Below are 21239 nucleotides of genomic sequence, written 5' to 3'. Positions count from 1 at the left end.
ATGGGGGACATAAAACAGATTAAATAGACCACATATAACACATTTCTGACAAATGGGTTATGTCTCAGGATCACACATTATGGTCTGTATTTCTGACAACCATTGACAGGACTTAACCCATAAGGATTAACGCGGACACACGTGTCACACGTCCTTTAAATATTCTGGAAGGTTCCTTATACAGCTTTATCCTTGATTTTAACTCGTGAAGTCCCGACGTGACATCTACAGAACATCGTGGTGGGTCGTGTGATTTTGTGTTGCCATAACAACACTTCCAAGATGTCTGCTCCCGGATCTGACACAAGTAGCTCAATTTAAAAAGCTTGTTTTTCGTTGCTAAAGATAAGATTCACCCATTTAAGAACGATAAGAATAATGTGTACTTGTAGCAGCTAGTTAGTGTACAATAACTTCAACATGTAACGGCTTCATACGAACAGGAAGTGAGACAATGTGGACGTTTCTGGAGCTGCTTTAACGCAATTTATTTATAGAATGCTTCAGTGTTCATAAAGTTCTTAAAGTTTTACTTCAGTATTATTCATACAAAGCTGTACAAATACTCTGTTGTTTAAAGTAAAACAAATTAACATCAAGGTGGAGCTCATTTTTGTGACTTACATGTTAAATGTTGCATCATATTTTATTTGTTTATCACACATAAATGTAGTAGAATAACTTGTACAACGCAGTAGAAAAGGCTGAATCTCTCCTATAGAAGTCATAAAGCTGCATACAATGGAAGTACTATACTGCATCTCATTGGTGTACTGTAGGCCTATACCTGTATTACACAACGGCTTAAGCTCGGCACGCCGCAAGAAACGCGGCGGCCCGGGCGCCGACTCGGCTGAGACTCGGGAAGAATGACGCTTCAGAATCGGGTTGAATATATTCCTCATGTCACAAAATACTTATTTTACTGACTCAATTAAACCTATGAAGCTCACATTGTTTGGCAATAATAATAATAATAATAATGTGATAAATGTATTTCCAAAAAAGTGAAAACCATTAACCAAATAAAGAAAGGTACACCTCAAATTCTAATTATATTATTTGCAACAGTTATTAAAATAAACATTTTGCATTTTGGACGTTTTCGCAAACAAAAGCAGCAAATGCCAAATAAGATAATAAATGATATATAATAATATTATAATATATTAATAATGTAGGCAGGTGAAACTTGATAAGACACCAGACACAACACTATCTTCAGGGATCTTTATTTCTCGACTACTGTTAAGGAAATAGAGAAGTATTACTTGGAATGTTCCATTTGTATTAGATTCAACAAACATTGTCCAGTACATTGACATTTACACTGAACACAGAATCTCACTTAAACACGTTTCCCCAATCTGGGTCACTAACCTATGTAGTGCTGAAATGACTTGAAGCCTTAACTAACTCAAAGGGCCTTGAAACTGTCACTCAGTACACATAATCTGTGTATAACTCAAGTGCATACAGTCAGTGCATAAATAACTGTAGAGGTAATTCTTTGGTTAACACAGAAATAAAAGACAACAAACAATACGATACAGTTAGCTCTGAACTTAACATGAAACTGTCCTAGATCTGGAGTTGTGTGTCTTGTTTCCTGTTTTATTTTGAAGTCCCCGTCTCTCGTATCCTCTGTTTCCCTGCACTTCCTGTCCCTGTGATTGTCTGCCATGTCCCTGATTGGTTCCTCCTGTGTCCAATCACCTGCACCAGCCCTGTGTATTTAAACCCTGTTTGTGTCATTCCCCTTTGTCGGTTGTCCTGTTGTGATCACGTGTGTTAGTCCTGTTCCTGTGGCGACACCCGTGACAGAAACATTTGGTCCATTAATAAAGAGAAATGATGCAGTATATCACAGCGGAGTTTACTTCCTGCTTCGCTCTTTGCGTCTTGCTGGCTTTCTCTGAAGTACAGTGCCCTCTAGTGGCTGTAGTTAATTAAGTAATTTAGGCTGACATATTCTTCATGACTCCAGTTTTCAGTAAGTAATAAATCAATGTGATTGTCTGATATTAAATCATTTACTAATACAGCTTTAGATGACAGAGATCTAATATTTAGGAGTCCACATTTAATTATCCTGTTTTGTTCCACTGTTGCAGTAGTGATGTTAACCTGTATGAGGTTATTTTGTATGACTCCTCTTCTGGTTACTTTTGATTTAATTAATTTAAGTGGCCGTGGACAGACACAGTCTCTATAGAGTTAAGGTTAAGGGTGGGTAACTGCTCAGATGGAAGTGCAGAGAAGGGTGGAAGACTACAACTCTGCTTCTGCTTCCTGATCTGAACTCTGGGTCATGGATTAAGTCCGTTAATCAACTTGTGTGGGTGCAGCAATGTGTTTCACAGGCAGACGTAAAAAGAAGAAAAGATGGCATACAATGCAGATACACACACATTTCGTGTTACGAGTCGGAACCCATTGTCTCTCCTCCGTATCTTTCCCAGTCGACATATGTAGAAACACATGAATACATGAACAGCAGCAGTTATCTGGTTATTCTAAACAGGCTCTAACCCCACTGGACTGTAGGGTACTCTTTACAAGCCTAGCACTGAATCCAATAAATGAGTAAGTCAATAAAACTTGTGCTAAATTAGGAGGCCACAAACACAAATCCAGCTGATAATAATAAAAGAGACAAATGTCAATACACTTCTCATTCATATGACGCATGAAGGTCCCCAGGTAACCTTTTGAAAAAAGCAGAAAGCCGAGTCATCACAACCCAAACACACAACAACCTAAATCGAGCTCTCAGCCGTGAGGAAGTGACGCCGTTGATATTGTGGAAGTTTTGCGTGGTGAAGATTATATCGCTCTGTCTGTCAGCCGCACGACCGCAGTACATTCCTACAACAAAGAAGCATTGTTGCAGAAGAAGAATTAATGGGAGATTATGTATTGTCAGGCGGTCATTATCCAAAGATAAACGAAAAGGACCCAAGCTTTTCTTTTGAGGAACATTTATTCATTTAGAACTAGAACGGGCACTCGGTAGAGCGCATACCTTCGCCGCAGCCACTTTTTGGTACTTGGCATGAGAGTGTGGGGAACAGTAAATTGATGTAACTTGATACCAGATATTGTGGTAAACATCACAAAAGAATTATGTATGAACATCAGCCTTGATTTATGATTTTGACCTTTGTATGTTGCATGAGAGAGTGGGGAACAGAACAGTGAACATTTTGGTGCTGTTTTCATGCAAATCGGATAAGAATTGACTGTGTTATGACAAACCCCGCACATTTTGCAAGGTCGTGACCCCCCCTGACCTTCGACCCTCAACCGCTAAGAAGGGTTATGACGTCATTGTATCATGTCGTATATCACAAGATTGGGCATTGAATTCCGAACATTTTGGCATTAGTTGCATGCCAATTGGATAAAAATTTACCGCGTTATGATAAAAATACGATTTTTACCTATTCATGACCTTGACCTTTGACCCGATCGCTCCCAAAATCTAAATCAATCGGTCCCCGGATAACAGCCAATCATCCCACCAAATTTCATGCGATTCGGTTTAATACTTTTTGAGTTATGCGAATAACAAACAGACATATTTACAAATAAATACACAGCGATCAAAACATTAACAAAAGTATTTTGCGAAGGTAAAAAACAGCTCAAACAGAGAACAAATGTATTCCAACAGAAACAAAACATATGCTAGGGCCTATCAAACAGCTCAAACAGAACATGTGTTACAACAACATAACAAATATGCCTACATATAGTCGATACACCGGTAGACTACTGTCTACAGGTTTGCATTTGAATACACATGCGCGTCTTTTAGCAAATCTGTGTGCAAAGTCTTTAACCACGCTCTTTACATCTAAACTGACGTTTATTCTCTATGCTAAGGATGGCCAGACCGGACAGCCTCTCTTGTGACATGGAGCTTCTGAGATATGTTTTGATCAGTTTTAGCTTGGAAAATGACCTTTCAGCGCTTGCGTCAGTCACGGGTATTGTCAGAAATAATTTGATGGCCGTGGCTACATCAGGCACACTTGATAGTATGGAGTTGTGTTTTATTATTAGCGTGTTCGCTAAATCATAAAGGCCCTAGTGGTTGCCTGTTACGATTGCCTTTACAACTATTATTTAAAACTTATAAAGCCAGTTTAAAATACTTTTTTTTATTGTGTAGCTTTATATGAGCGAGACAACTTTGAGGGATATCTTAATGTTATTACGTAATGTAATATTATTTATTTATTTATTACATTATTCGGCCCAGATTCGGCCGCCATCATCGGCCAGAGTCGATGATGCGGGGGTGATCTCTACGGGCCTGAGCTCAGGCCTCAGCTGAACCAAAGAGCATCACTGTCACACCCTCTGCCACGATAAGGCTGTGAAGATCAACGGGCACGCGGCACATGGCATTCAAAATATTTCTGAAGGTTTTGTCAGTGTTATGTCACGGAAAATCTTTCAATCTTTTTAGATTGTTGTTAGATTAAATAGTTTCTACTGAGAAGCTGTCTGTGTGAGAGGAGCCAACCCTCATGTAACTTCATACGGGCTTTTCTAGTCGCACATCCAGGCTGGTATTACATAGGACTTTCTTTTTAAGTGCAAATCAGTTCTCTCTTTAAGATACTGGGCCTACTGGTTATGTCACTCTTTCAGAGTGTTTCTTACTTTGCAGATTGATTATTGTTGATGGTTTTCAAATTTCTTCACGTTAACCCATGAGAGGAAACCATGTTAACAGGTCGATGACGTCATCATTAAGGTTTGATTGTATCAATGAAAGTTCACATACAGAGCACAGTTTGTAAAGGTGCATTTATTTATTCCAACACCTGCTTATGAAGTCATACATATTCAATAAACATATGTGTCTGCAGAACCCTTGATCTGTCTAATTCTTTAAATTCCTGACAGAACAATGACCAACCTTTCTGAAAACAATGTTTGGCATCAATACCCTACAACCTTTATATCAAAAGTTGACATCATGTTACATTTTATTGTTACATCGTGATAATAATCTTTGTTTCTGTTAACACGTTAATTTATCTGGAGTGAGACTTTCATAAACATGTGGCTATTAAAGCAAGGGTAGAGATTAATGTTAAGGCTACGTAAAACGTTTGTGTGAGGTAAGCCAGAGCACGAGCCAATCAGCGTTCTGTGTTGAGCTACTGGCAGCTATGGGAGGGGCTTATGTGTGTGCGAGGTGACTGTTCGTTCTGAACAACCATGGCAGCAGAGGTTAGCACAGATGCTGCAATAGCATCAGTCATTTCAGTATGTTTTCATTAAGAGAAGAGGAAAGAATGGCACTGGAGGTTTCCTCTTGTTAGAAAGGTTTTTTTTGCTCTTCTCCCAACTGTTTTGATTGACAGATGGTTCATCCAATCTCCTCCTGCTCTTTTCCAAACAACTACCAATGCCGACTTCTCAAATGGTTCTATGAAACAAACCATGTGACGGGCCAGGTCCGTTCTTTTGTACTCGCTCAACACTCCCTAATTAGAGATAGATTGTTAGTCTGAGCATGGACTGCTTTTAGAATGCAGTTGATAGAAACACAGAAATAATGTAACATAACATCCCCTCACCCAACAAACAGAACACAACTAGCCAGCCTTCTGAGGACATATGTAGGACAATATATGGTTTATCATATTCTTAATAATGGGAGGTTGTGGGTGGAGGCTGTGTGGCAGATGGTGGGCCAGGGTCATCTCCCAGGCATCGATCAGATGAACATTCATTCCTTTGAACACGGCTCTGAGCACCTTGTCACGCTGCAGTGAGAACCAGTCGCTGTTGGTAATTGTTTCATAAAGCGTCAAAGCTTTGGGGTTTGCGGTCCGCATGACGACCAGTGTGCCTGGAGCCCTGTCCAGCAGCCGCACCACCGCCCTGCGGATGCTCTGTAACCTCCTGATGTAGATCGCCATGGGGAAAGTCCCTAAGTGAGACCAGATGCCAATGACTACGACAGAGTTGATGCCTCCAACTAAGCCGTCTAGCTCATTGGCAATATAACGAAACTCTCTAGTTGGGATGTTGGAAAAACGGAGAGGAGGACCGTGGCAGCGGAACGTCACCAAGATGTTGTTTGCATAGTCTAAGACCATTAAAGGTCCACTTTGCTTTGAGCTGTGAAGATCAAACTCCTTAAGACCTGAAAGTATTACAGGGGGAACATATTAGGCTGCAGTGGGAACAAAACCAAACTGCATGACATCTCTGTGGATCAGCTACCTGGTACGGTTGCCTTGAGGAATTCAAACCACTGCCTGATGGTGGAGTCTCCATACATGTTGACCACCTTGCCTTTCAGACACTCAGTGATGGCAGACGTGTTGAATTGGCGAACTGTGGTGCCACTTAGAGCTCGCCACAAACCCTGGTAGTAATAACCAGAAGGTCCAGATGGCACAGTGTTGCTCTTCACCTTCAGCTGACCTGACAGGAAGTGAAATAATAGGGGTGGGTTTATTTATTTATTCAAAAAACCCAATTTGATTGTATGAACCTCTTATGGATGCTCCATCCTCCCAGCACAAGTCTGTAGGACATTCAGTTTTGACTTATTGTTATTAGCCGGTAGTAAAATCATGCTGTACCTCCATTTTCTGGCAACACAGTGACATTGGAAGGTCCTGAAGCCCGAATGGAGACTTTCATGTTGACACGACTGAAGAAAAAAAACACACATAAAATGTCTTAAACATACAACTCAATACAAGTAAAGGTGTTTTAAATCATTAAATAAGGTTAAAACTATTACGATTTAACAAAAAAAAACAGCAGCTTGAAATTTCATTCAACGTCCCACAAAATGTTACCCCGGAATAAAAAAATCTATTTTGTAAGTTAAAGCTGCCGTATCAATATTTTCATACAAGCAATGGGTCAATGACCATGAGTAATCTGCAATATGACGCTTGCACTGATTAAGTCACAGATAATTATCATCTGATCATCTCTCAGCTCATTGTTTTAGTTTTTTACGTTCTTGCAGGTAGACATTGACACAACTCCAAATAGATGTGTAAATAGTCCAGGGTTGGCTAACACTTTGCCCATATCATTTCATACGGTTATCATATCATATCAATAGTTTGTAAAAAAATATGAATGTGTGTATCTTTAAGTTTCTCAAAAGACCACATCCAAAATACAATGTACACATTTAGAAGTACAAAGGTGCACTCAGTAGAGTGAAGTTCTCTCCAAGTGTGTCTGCCAGGACCAGTGTTGTATTGTGTGATTGAATGAATACAACCCATGATTGGCTAACACCACCTCTAAACACCAATTATCTATTTGGTGTTGTAAAACACACTTCACTTAAACTCAAAACCAAGCTTCAATGAATTACTGGCCATCAACTCAAAGTTGTCACATAACACACTAAAATATGAATTAATAACACAAAACACTAACAAATGTTGGAAATGAAAGTCAAGTAGTATTTGTATTATCTTTACATTTTCTTCAGGGTCAATGTTAACTGCCTGTGGTCAAAACCTTCTATGCCTTTCTTGTCCCTCACCTTTGAAAGAGCGTCTCCTCCTTGGCCTTGAGGTTTTGTATATATCCTCCCCTGATGTGCTGGATCCTGGCATCACAGCTCAGGTTCTTTGGCTTGTAACAGAACCAAGGATCCCCTGTACGGAGGTCAGTGTAGTTACACAGCGGCTGGGTTGGCCGTAGGCAGACATTACACATGGTGGCTTCAGAGAGTGAGCCTGAGCGGAAGAGGCTCTTGAAGTAAATCCGGTCTGGCTGTTCTCTGGTCAGCCTGTCGAGAACTGAGATGGCCTCAAATGGGTGAACCAGCATCACCTGATTAGATACAGAACCAGAGTTTTCAATAGAAATCTACAATTTGGGGCCAAAAATTTGACATTTCTTTGATCTGTTATGAAAAAGTTCCGTTGTTAATAAATGGACACATTTTGGAGTGTTTAATGCCTGTTGTGTAACATTGATGCTTTACTTGACTGCGCCCCCTGCTGCTACTCCATCTACCATTAAGTCTACACTGTCCCAAACTGCACAAACTGCACAAATTAAACAGATAAATAGATAGGCTACAGCTTACTGTTTAAATATAACCACCAGATCACCTGGTCATTGAGAAGGAAAGATGAAGCAACAACGCTCTTCCTGTAAAGACTCCACAGGTTTTTATGTTGAAACGTAACCTTTTAGAAATGTACATCTTTAACCAGTAACTCTATTACCAAATGTGTTATCATTTCTAACTCAAAATCCACGAAAAACCAGCGTGTACTGGAGAAAATCAGAAAAGATTGCATGAGAGACAATTAGTTGTACGACCTTAGTCGGAGCTGGGAGATGCTATGCAATGACTGGTCAGTCTGCATTCTAGGGCGGGACTTAGTAAAGGGATTTATTATATTTTAGTATCTTGAAAGCAACAGCAAGGCAGAACTGAGTCCACCTAATACGTGTTCATTTATTGCAAGTCATATTGTTATATTCAACAACATTATCTCATACATCCTCATTTCCTCATATTGTGCAACCCATGGTGTTTTGTATAGTTCAGGAACAAAGAGTCTCCACCTCCGTCGTTCCCTCTAACCACTGGATGCCAGCAGTCTCCCATCGCACCCCTCCAACCCTCTCTTCCCGACCTCTTCTATCCTTCTCGATCGGGCTGATAGTCATCCCTCGAGCCCTGAACCAACAAACCAGACATTGGATCTAGCCAGAGCCTTTCATGTTTTTGCGTTACCTGAAGGCCAGTGTACTAAGAAACGGTTGGAAAGTTGAGCAGAGGGGTATTCATTCATGTGCAACCTCACCACTGGATGCCGCTAAATCCCACACACAGAACCTTAAACATGATAGTTTTTAGCATCACCTCAACCTGTGCGTCTCCTTCCCAGAGTAAAGAGAAGACAGCAGAGTAGCTCCCATTCAGATGATCCACCACTTGCCCAGCAACACCAGCTTCAAGCATGCGGTTGTGCAGCCGGGCGAGTAGGAAGTCCCCCCCAGACTTCTTGGGACGACCCTTGAAGTCAGAGGTTTGTATCATGACCTCCAGCTGATCCCCGACACGCCACTGTCCTCCTCTCCTCCCTGGTAGAATGGTGAAGTTGCTGTGAGCTGGATCACTGGTCTGCTCCAAGGAAATAGGACCTGGCAAAAGTGGCGTTTCAGGCCAAGCAGTGGAGTCTAGTATGAGGCGTTCCTCCAGAGCGTCCTGAGGGGACAGCGGCTGGAAGGTGCAGAAGCTACGGTTCACGTCAGGGTCAGAGGAGACTCTCTGGGTGAAGATGGGGGAGTTGACTTTAGGCTGAAACTGCAGAGGGTCGAGAGAGAGATGGTGACAAAGATACAACAGTATGCACTGAAAATAAAGGAACCAAATAAAGTAGAAGGGCCATGATTTGAATATTCTTTGGGGGTTTGATAACAACTGTTAACATAGACTAATGCGAAAAGCTTCAAGATACTCTGGTTTTATGTTTTACACAAGGCAAGAAAGTGAATGTTAAATTGAAAGATTTCTTTTGTGTGCGCTTTCAAGGTTTTGTGGAAGTTTTAACACATGGAGGGTTGATCTAAAGAATAGAATACTGCCAGCTTTCTCCTTTAACTACAGGATCTGCTGCTGTCAGCAAGTCCAGGTGCTGGACCGAGAGAAGAAATTGAACTCAAATTCCATTTATTTGCAATGACGAACAACACTGACACACATTTCAAAACAATATGCAAAAAGCTGAATAATATAGAACATTTAAACCAAGTTCTTACCTCCAAAACGTCCATGTTACGTACCACTAACATTAAGATTGAGGCAGCCAGAAAGAGGACGATGGCGACAGACTTAGTTCTTCCACATGAAAGGACCTTCATGATCAGTGATTAGTCTTCACCTTCAGCTTCAGCGTAGCTCTTACTCTGGTACTAGATACAAACATATATATACATATAAAATAAATGGGTACCACCATAACACCTTGTTATGCTGAAGATCATTACTTGTTTAAACTTGAACTCAGTTGTGAAATCCTCCCTCTCTATACTACTAGTGACACACGTTCGGCTTTCAGTCTTTAGGACCAAACTAAATCCAGTCAAACCAGGAAATTCCTTCGATCGTCCGTCAACCAGGACCACAACCAAAGACAGCATCCCCTCTGTCTGTTTAACGTGATGCTTGCTATCATGTACACTTTGCTACATTTTGAGACTGCAGTCCTTTGCAAGTAACCTTTAAAACAAATATCTGTTTTTAACTTTGAACACATTTTATTTTCAGTTCTTTTTATGACTCCATTGAGCTCTGTGCGCCACACAGCACATCTATGGTCACTGCAGCGATTTAACACTCAAACTATATGAAAACGGAAAACATACTTGGTAATATATGCACAATATAACTGTTGTTGCTCTATTGTGTGCCAATTAGCATATTTAATCTGTATTTCTAACGTTCCCTTTCATATATATTTTTGATATTTGAGATATTAAAGGTTTCAGTTACAGATTTTAGAATTTCAGATTTAAATATGATTTATTTCCATTTTTAAATCACTTTTTTTAAGGTTTTTTTTCAGATCTTCTTTTTCCCTTTTTAGATTGTATTTCAGTTCAACTAAATTGTTGGGTGTACTTGAAATATCAAGTTCAACTGTGCCCAACTAATCACTACAGTTGGAGTAGTTTAAGCAACACGGATTTCCTAGCTGACTCAACTGTGTAGTCCCTGCAAAAGGTCATAGGTAACGCCACACAGTTAGATGGACGGCGGTTGGTGGCTTACCCCTGCAAAAGCCTATAGGCAACCCCACGGTCGGCTACTACAGTGACATGTGTATAAAGAAAATACCTTTTTGGATCAGGAGTTGCCAAGGTAAGAACAGAATGTTACTCTGCCCCTTGCCTTGCATCTATTATGACTGTGTGTGCTCTTTTAAGACACATTTATATGGCTTGTAAGAGCCAAAGCCAAACAAATATTTACCTCTTTCCCGAACCTAATTTACTCCGTTACCTACCTGCACTATTAAACTTTTCTTTCTTTTCTTTTCTTTCTTTTTTGTATGTATGTATAAGTGCAGAGTTCATGCGCTTGGTGTCCTCTGATCTCCATCAGTCTCTGTCAACAATGCATTATTGGGAGCGGCCCTTGGCACACGAACAGTGTTATGTCACAGAAAATCATTCAATCTTTTTAGATTGTTGTTAGATTAAATAGTTTCTACTAGTTTGCTGAGAAGCATGTCATCGTCAGGAAGGCAGCATGACGATATATATATATATATATATATATATATATATATATATATATATATATATATATATATATATGTGTATGTTTGTATATGTACAGTGAGCAAAAAAGTACTTAGTCAGCCACCAATTGTGCAAGTTCTCCCACTCAAAAAGATGAGAGGCCTGTAATTTTCATCATAGGTACACCTCAACTATGAGAGACAAAAAAATCCAGAAAACCACATTGTCTGATTTTTAAAGAATTTATTAGCAAATTATGGTGGAAAATAAGTATTTGGTCAATAACAAAAGTTCATCTCAATACTTTGTTATATACCCTTTGTTGGCAATGACAGAGGTCAAACGTTTTCTGTAAGTCTTCACAAGCTTTTCACACACCATTGCTGGTATTTTGGCCCATTCCTCCATGCAGATCTCCTCTAGAGCAGTGATGTTTTGGGGCTGTCGCTGGGCAACACAGACTTTCAACTCCCTCCACAGATTTTCTATGGGGTTGAGATCTGGAGACTGGCTAGGCCACTCCAGGACCATGAAATGCTTCTTACGAAGCCACTCCTTCGTTGCACGGGCGGTGTGTTTGGGATCATTGTCATGCTGAAAGACCCAGCCACGTTTCATCTTCAATGGAAGGAGGTTTTCAGTCAAAATCTCACGATACATGGCCCCATTCATTCTGTCCTTTACACAGATCAGTCGTCCTGGTCCCCTTGCAGAAAAACAGCCCCAAAGCATGATGTTTCCACCCCCATGCTTCACAGTAGGTAACCGGTGTTCTTTGGATGCAACTCGGCATTCTTTCTCCTCCAAACACGACGAGTTGAGTTTTTACCAAAAAGTTCTATTTTGGTTTCATCTGACCATATGACATTCTCCCAATCCTCTTCTGGATCATCCAAATGCTCCCTAGCAAACTTCAGATGGGCCTGGACATGTACTGGCTTAAGCAGGGGGACACGTCTGGCACTGCAGGATTTGAGTCCCTGGCGGCGTAGTGTGTTACTGATGTTAGCCTTTGTTACTTTGGTCCGAGCTCTCTGCAGGTCAATCACTAGGTCCCCCCGTGTGGTTCTGGGATTTTTGTTCACTGTTCTTGTGATCATTTTGACCCCACGGGGTGAGATCTTGCGTGGAGCCCCAGATCGAGGGAGACTATCAGTGGTCTTGTATGTCTTTCATTTTCTAATAATTGCTCCCACAGTTGATTTCTTCACACCAAGCTGCTTACCTATTGCAGATTCAGTCTTCCCAGCCTGGGGCAGGTCTACAATTTTGTTTCTGGTGTCCTTTGACAGCTCTTTGGTCTTGGCCATAGAGGAGTTTGTAGTGTGACTGTTTGAGGTTGTGGAGAGGTGTCCTTTATACTGATAACAAGTTCAAACAGGTGCCATTAATACAGGTAACAAGTGGAGGACAGAGGGGCCTCTTAAAGAAGAAGTTACAGGTCTGTGAGAGCCAGAAATCTTGATTGTTTGTAGTTGACCAAATACTTATTTTACCGAGGAATTTACCAATTAATTCATAAAAAATCCTACAATGTGAATTCCTGGATTATTTCCCCCCATTCTGTTTCTCATAGTTGAAGTGTACCTATGATGAAAATTACAGGCATCTCTCATCTTTTTAAGTGGGAGAACTTGCACAATTGGTGGCTGACTTAAATACTTTTTGTATGTATGTACGTGTATATGTATATATATATATATATATATATATATATATATATATATATATATATATATATATATATATACTCATGCTGCCTTCCTGACGATGACATGCTTCTCAGCAAACTAGTAGAAACTATTTAATCTAACAACAATCTAAAAAGACTGAATGATTTTGTGACATAACACTGTTCGTGTGCCAAGGGCCGCTCCCAATAATGCGTTGTTTACAGAGACTGATGGAAACGTTGCATTTCTGTCTGTCTGTCTGTCTATCTGTCTGTCTGTCTGTCTATCTGTCTGTCTGTGTGCCAAACTGCACTAATGAGTATGGTTCCATAGGCTTAACCCTAAACCCTCCCAAACAAGTAGTAAATGAGGTTTGGTTAGTGACATGGTTAGTTACTAAATATTTAATTTGAATTTTCAAATATATATATATAATATTTAAATATTATAAAAAGTATTACTACAGCAATGTGCAAACACAAGAGAACAAAGAACAGCAGATAACGATCACTTTAGTTCAGCTTTCAGAAACTGCAGTATGGACTTGGGGAAGACATCAAATAATAATATATTATTCTAAAATGGACTTTGTACATAATGAGTAATTTTGCTTCAGGTAAGTTTTACAGACATCCAGATTTGAGTCCATGATTCTAGAAACTGGTCACACATTTTAACTGTATGTAAATCTTAAATTGACAGATTGAATAACTGAGTAAATGTAATGTACAAAGTACACATTTCCTTCAGAATTACCGATTAAGTAGCATAAAACGGAAGTAGTAGAAGTAAAAGAAATGTCCCACATGTACAGTATATTACAGTGCTCACTGATACTGATTCATAACATTAAACTTAAAATCTACTTTTTTTAAAGTGTTTTATGTGTCTTACCTCAGCAGAGATTCAGTTGCAGATTTCGTTCATTACAGTGTGATCCGTCACAATCCCTCAATGGTTAACAGTACAGGTTTTTCTCTGTAGAGCAGTACTTATAGGGCAGTGATCTGGAATGGAATTGCAACATGAATAAAGGTCACATCGTCATGCCTTCTCTTCTTAAACACTCCCATGTGCCGGGGCTTCTCTGTTGAAGCTTTAAGAAGCCTAAATTAAAACAAATAAAAAAAACAACATGAAGTGATTATAGTGTCCTCAAGCTTTTTTTAGCCTTTTTACTCACATCTAAATAGCTAAACATTTAATTATTGTGAAGTATGCAAGATTGAAACTGCTTTTATTAAAACAAATCAAATTAAATAGAAAGTTAAATTAATATATATTGTGATACATATTTTTTGTATGCAATAACTGTTTTAAGTAAATGGAAAATATTTGTTAAATAACAATTAATCAGCTTTTTTTTAAAGACTAAATTTCCCAAAGCGTCACTTTTCCGATGTGTTAACCATTCTACCGTTTGAGCCCTAAAGAAGTCAAATCCTGCAGCTATTCAGTAGCTTGTGAGTAGGCCTATAGCTAAGAAGTAGCTTGTGAGTAGCCATGATGTAGCTCGTGAGTAGCCATGATGTAGCTCGTGAGTAGCCATGATGTAGCTCGTGAGTAGCCATGATGTAGCTCGTGAGTAGCCATGATGTAGCTCGTGAGTAGCCATGATGTAGCTTGTGAGTAGCCATGATGTAGCTTGTGAGTAGCCATGATGTAGCTCGTGAGTAGCCATGATGTAGCTCGTGAGTAGCCATGATGTAGCTTGTGAGTAGCCATGATGTAGCTCGTGAGTAGCCATGATGTAGCTCGTGAGTAGCCATGATGTCGCTCGTGAGTAGCCATGATGTAGCTTGTGAGTAGCCATGATGTAGCTCGTGAGTAGCCATGATGTAGCTCGTGAGTAGCCATGTCGTAGACCGTGAGCCCAGCAGTAGCAGCTACAATGCCTCTTCTGGAACCTTCTACAGCTGTGTCAGTCAGATCCCCAATGGTAAGTGCATTATTTACAAACTAATATATATATATATACACTCATGCTGCCTTCCGACGACTACATGCTTCTCAACAAACTAGTATAAACTATTTGATCAATGCTGGATGTAGTTACCCGTTGGCTTACCTATTGTCACTAAAAAGATTCAAAGATTTTCCGTGACATACATTCGTTTTCTAAGTGCCGCTCCCAATAATGCGTTGCTTACAAAACCGTCAGTAAGATGTTGAATGGATGTAAAAAAAGAAACCTGCCCCTCCAGTCTCTGCAACAGTCATACCTTTCTATGTGCCAGTGATGCTCTTGTGTTCAGCTGAGGCCTGAGCTGCTGCTGCTGCATGCAGGTTGTGTTGAAAAACAACAACAACAAAACAACTAATGAAGTGCTGAGGGAGAGCTTTGGACCGTCGAGACTGATGGTTTTTACAAAAATGTAGAGATCTATAGTCTTGCCCCGCACGCTGACATGAACAAGTTAGTTTTCCGCCTGTGATTTAAAAGCTCTGAGAGGTAAATACCAGTCAGCACCACTGGAGGTTCTTAAAAATTCCAATGGATAATAATCTCCCTTTAATTCCACCCTGCTTCTTCTCCGACTCGTAACACGAAATGTGTGTGTATCTGCATTGTATGCCATCTTTTCTTCTTTTTACGTCTGTGTTAGAGTTTAGAGCATGTGTTTTCAATTTGCATTAGAGAATGTACGCCCTATGAATGTAATTACTGTAGCTAACAGAAGAAGAGTAATACGTTGTTGTTTTACTTATTCTATACCGTTCACCATGAGGACAAGAGGTCAACAGGTTTAATGTGCAGGCACAAAACTAGGTTTGTTTTGTGTCTCCCCACATACTTCACACACCCGCGCACCACACATGGCTCAGGGTCATCTCAGACTGATAAAGGACGAGACAAACTGTGTCCTCATTCTGTGTGGGATAACCACTTGATTCAATAAAAAGGACTGTCTGGAGAATGGTGAGCCAGAGACGTGCAGAGGCACAGCTCAACATTCTCCTTGCAGCAAGTAAAACCAAGAGCTCGAGTCTGTCATCTGTGGTCATTGGAGTGTGGGTCTGATAATTGAACTAGCGGAGCTTTATCTTTATGGTAAAAACCCCACAGTCTGCCTGTGAAACACATTGCTGCATGTTTTGATATGTGTTGTATACATAAACCTTTATTATTATCAACCACACAAGATATGTATTTTGGATTAAACCTGAGACTAATCTATCGTTAAGTATTACAATTACACCGAAAATAAGGATTCTCTACAAAATGTCATGTTTGTTGTCAACATTTCAATGATGACAGTTATAGCCACATGTCATCATTCAACCTCTGGTTGTCCAGGTGGTGGCCAGCAAACCATGTGGGCTACATAGATAACTGGAAGACTTTCTGGGGGAAACCTGATCTGATGAGAAAAGACGGCATTCATCCCACAAGTTGATTAACGGACTTAATCCATGACCCAGAGTTCAGATCAGGAAGCAGAAGCAGAGTTGTAGTCTTCCACCCTTCTCTGCACTTCCATTCGAGCAGTTACCCACCCTTAACCTTAATTCTATAGAGACTGTGTTTTAGTAAATGATTTAATATCAGATTTATTATGTCTTACGGAAACCTGGCTGAGCCATGAAGAATATGTCAGCCTAAATGAATCAACTCCTCCAAGTCATATTAATACTCCGGCCGAGGAGGTGGAGTAGCAGCCATCTTTGACTCAAGCCTATTAATGAATCCTAAACCTAAATTAAACTACAACTCATTTGAAAGCCTTGTTCTTAGTCTTTCACATCCAACCTGGAAAACATTACAGCCAATTCTATTTGTTATACTGTACCGGCCACCAGGTCCATATTCAGAATTTATATCTGAATTTCTATCAAGTTTAGTCCTTAAAACTGATAAGGTTATTATTGTAGGAGATTTTAATATTCATGTGGATATTGACAATGATTGCCTTAGTACTGCATTTATCTCATTGTTGGACTCGATTGTCTTCTGTCAGAGAGTACAGAAACCCACTCACTGCTTTGGCCACACCCTCCACCTTGTTCTTGCATATGGCATTGACATTGAGCATTTGGACTAGGGCTGCAACTAACGATTATTTTAATAACGATTAATCTGTCGATTATCTGTTCGATTAATGGATGAATTGGATAAAAAAACTAAAAAGCATTAATTTCCAACCCTTTATTCAACAGATAACAGGTAATTTGTTCCTTGAACATCCTTGAGCAGTTATATTTGTTTTAAAAAGAACATACAAATATATGCTTTACATCTGCCAAATATATAATAATAATAATAATAATATATTATATAATAAAAATATAGGCTTTTTTTAAATAAAGTGCACTAAAGGGACCTGAGCTGTCAGAACAATAAATTATTTATGAAAAATAAAGAAAAATAAAAATCAGAAAACTTAACAGGATTTGTTTGAACTCAGAACTTGTTCTCTATACACTCAGACGCACACACTCACAAACTCTCACACCCTTTGTTCAGACACTTTGCATTGCAATGCAATAATGTGAGCATTTCCACATGCTCCAGGCTCAGACTCGCTCTTTTCTTTCGAGGCTGCAGAAAACCTGCTGCAGAAAACAGCCGCTCAGATGGTGTTGAGGTGGCAGGGATAGGTAAGACTTGGCTAGCCTGGCCAACATGGGATATCTGTCATTGTTAGCTTCCACCACAGTAATGTGGTTTCTTCCTTGGCAAGGCTCTTTTCTCCAAAGTATGTGAGGACTTTGTTCCTCACTTGGGTGTGGACATCCTCAGCATCGCCTGCTCTACACTAGCTGTAGTATCGGTGGAGGTAACACTGCAACTGCCATGCTGCCGCACATCCATCTGCCTTCTCTCTTCAAGTGCCATGGTTTGCACTTTAGTTTGAACATGTAGGACTTCATCAGGTGAAAGACACTTCAGTTTCCTAAACCTTGGGTCAAGGACCATCGCAAGAATCACAGTGTTTGGTGCTCTATCTGAGAAAGCAGTCTCCCTTTTCCATCTCTCCTGCAACTGCTGCACAGCAGTGAGTTGGAAACCCCGCAACGGGGCTGACTCGTAGGCAGCACTCTGGGTGGACTTCAACAGCCCCTTCACAAGTGGCGGTATTGCAGATAGTGTTGCATATTTCTGTCCACTCATGAACACAGTGACACATTCAAAAGGCTTGAGGACTGTTGAAAGCTCTTCCAGCAGGCTCCACTGGTCTGGTTTCAGATCCAGGTACCTTTTGCCTCTCTGTGTGACAGAGCTGTCGGACAGTGTTGCTGTTACAGGCCACCTTTGCTCAAGCAGTCGGCTTATCATATAGAATGTGCTATTCCACCTTGTGCTTATGTCTTGAACAAGGCTGTGCTCAGGTGTGGCCATTTGTTGTTGTTTTTCTCTGAGCTTACTGCTGGCTAGCTCGCTTTTCTTAAAATGTTCTACCAGACATCTTGCAGCCCGACAGCTTTTTCAATGCTTGGATGCTTCAGCGCAGCATTGATGACAAGTTGCAAAGTATGGCCAGTGCAACGGACAGAGGACCACCCATGCTTCTCCTCCAGGATATTTGCTGCAGCCACAATATTAGCACCATTGTCATGGACTATGGCAATGATTTTGCTAGGAGGAATTTCAAATCTGGCCACTACCTGCTCCAACCACTCTGCAATGTTAGATGCAGTATGTCTGTCCTGCAGTGGCATGGTGGTGAGGCAGGTTGACTGCATGTCCCAGTCATCTGTGTTGTAGTGGCATGTAACACCGAGGTAGGCTTCAGTTGCTGCACTTGTCCATACATCAGTCGTGAGAGCAAGTTTGCTGTTGTTGGTGTTTATTGCATCACTTCCTTGAATGTCTCTTCATATTTTCTCTCCATGAGCTTTGTGAAGTGGGCCCTGGAGGGCAGCGTGTAACCAGGGTTCAAGGTGTGGATCATTTTAGTGAAGCCGTCATCTTCAACCATCGACAGAGGCCTCATGTCAGTGACGAGCATGTTGAGGATGCTATCCGTCAAGACAGCGGCTTGCTGTGGTGTACATGAAGCATTTCCCATCAAGAAGCCTCTCATGGTTTGCTGTTTTTTTCTGGAATCAAAAAGATAGTATTAGTATGTGTAATAGCACAATTTACATCAACTCTACACATACTTACATACATACTTGTTGTAGTTACTTGTTGTGTAAAGGTAAGTAACCCAAAGAGCAGATACAGACAAGACACACACATTCACACACACACACACACACACACACACACACACAAGTGCACTTGAAGCTTATTCATTAAATTATTACCAACATTGTAGTAAGTGCAAGTTAAGTTCATTTATAAACCACATTTAAACACAGCTTAACCCTTACATACTGTTAGGGTCAAATTTGACCCGTTCTGACTTTTGACAACATTTATTAAGGATTAATCATACATTTATTAATGAGACATAAGCTATTTTTGACATTCTAAATAGATCTGTAGTTTAACATTTGGTATAGACATGGGGTGGGCAAACTTTTTGGCTCAGGGGCCACATTGGCCAGTATCAGATGGATGGAGAGCAGGGGCGTTTGTAGGATTCAAAGAAAGAGGGGGGGCTAAGCCCCAAGGGGAGTGTCACCTTTGTTAATGTGTGCATGCGTAGCGCGCAGCACATTTTTCTTGCGGCCCCTGATATCCATTGTTTCCGACAGTTCATAGATTGGTTCAATCAGTGTGATTTTGCTCTGTAGTTTTGATTCATTCAGTATATGATGACACAAGAGACAGAATTTCAGGGTCAGTGATATTTTATGCTCATTTGGACACTATCACTGAGATAAAGAGGAACTAGTTCAGTGTCAATTATACCATTCAATGGAAACAATATATAATAATCTATATTAATGCAAAGAATATAGAGATGTCGATAGTTATTTCTTGTCTTTCGAATTTGCTCATTCACACTCGCTCACTGGAGACAGTTTATAACTCCCCTTTCTGAATGTAAGCAGGTAACACTCGTTAACAACTACAGACAGACACATTCTGTAACTACCTGGACTTACAAGTAAACCTGAATGTAAACAGGTAACACTCGTTAACAACTACAGACAGACACATTCTGTAACTACCCAGACTTACAGGTAAACCTGAATGTAAGCAGGTAACACTTGTTAACAACTACAGACAGACACATTCTGTAACTACCTGGACTTACAGGTAAACCTGAATGTAAACAGGTAACACTCGTTAACTACAGACAGACACATTCTGTAACTACCTGGACTTACAGGTAAACCTGAATGTAAACAGGTAACACTCGTTAACTACAGACAGACACATTCTGTAACTACCTGGACTTACAGGTAAACCTGAATGTAAGCAGGTAACACTCGTTAACTACAGACAGACACATTCTGTAACTACCTGGACTTACAGGTAAACCTGAATGTAAGCAGGTAACACTCGTGGTAAGGGTACATTACGGTGAGCTTGCCTGTGAGGGGTGGACGTGAGCAGCCGGCTGGACTCGCAGCCTGACACGCAGCAGAAAGCACGGCACGCAGCGCGGTGACGCTTCTCCGTTCCCGACTTGAGTTTCCTGAAGCTCGATGACGGCAACAGACCAGCATCGATGTTTCTTAATGCTCATTTATTGCTCAGCTCTTTCAGGCTGTTTGTGTGCGCCTCTCCTGCAGCAGAAAGCGTGACGGCGCTCTTTAACCTGCCGTGTTCTGCTGCAGGAGCGCGCACGCGCAGCCCCGAGGGTACAAAGCGTTACAGCGGTCTTTACTATAATTTATCATTCATAATACTCGGCGGGCCGGATCAAAACGCCCAACGGGCCCGATCCGGCCCACGGGCCGTAGTTTGCCCACCCTTGAGCTACACCCACGTCACCCTGACTTACCTTATTAACCTGACCTACCTGCTGGACCCCACCTGGCCCTGTCTGCTCCCCCTCATCACCCTGCTGGGCCCCACCCAACCCCTCCTGATCCCCTTCATCTCCCTTCTGGACCCCACCAGTCTTCCCCTGTCCTTCCTGTCCATCCTGACGATCCCCTCGGACCTCCTCAGGTTGCTTCTGGTTCTGCGCCTCCGGTTCCTGCCCCTCAGCAGCTGCTTCGCTAGAAGCGTTCCGCTCAGCTGACCTCTTGTTCGGGCAGAACGGAAACATCTACCGTTTCCAGAGGTCACAAAAAAAAAACATAATCAAAGTCCTCCACTCTGATCTTAAGCACGAGGTTGAGCTCCTCACTCCTGTTGTTTAGGACCATGAGGAGCTGCCTTCTGTGAGACACCACGTGCTTCAGCAGGGGAGACGTGCACCCCGAGGAGACCTTCTTCACCTGCGA

At 41.0% G+C, this 21239-nt stretch overlaps 1 protein-coding gene across 1 annotated transcript; it reads right to left on the bottom strand.

Annotated features, from left to right (window-relative positions):
- Window positions 1–4867: 4867 nt before the first annotated feature.
- LOC117746676 (NXPE family member 3-like) lies at window positions 4868–9804 on the bottom strand. The gene is made up of 6 exons (XM_034555965.1): window positions 9790–9804; window positions 8891–9334; window positions 7550–7842; window positions 6618–6688; window positions 6253–6456; window positions 4868–6172 (listed from the first exon to the last, which is right to left on the bottom strand). Exons 1-6 carry the CDS (start codon window positions 9802–9804, stop codon window positions 5619–5621), a joined length of 1581 nt encoding a protein of 526 aa, XP_034411856.1. The 3' UTR covers window positions 4868–5618.
- Between the last annotated feature and the right edge of the window lie 11435 nt (window positions 9805–21239).

The sequence above is a fragment of the Cyclopterus lumpus genome, chromosome 2 (assembly GCF_009769545.1).
Source record: "Cyclopterus lumpus isolate fCycLum1 chromosome 2, fCycLum1.pri, whole genome shotgun sequence".
NCBI classification, from domain to species: domain Eukaryota; kingdom Metazoa; phylum Chordata; class Actinopteri; order Perciformes; family Cyclopteridae; genus Cyclopterus; species Cyclopterus lumpus.
This window is presented reverse-complemented; position numbering and strand designations above follow the sequence as displayed.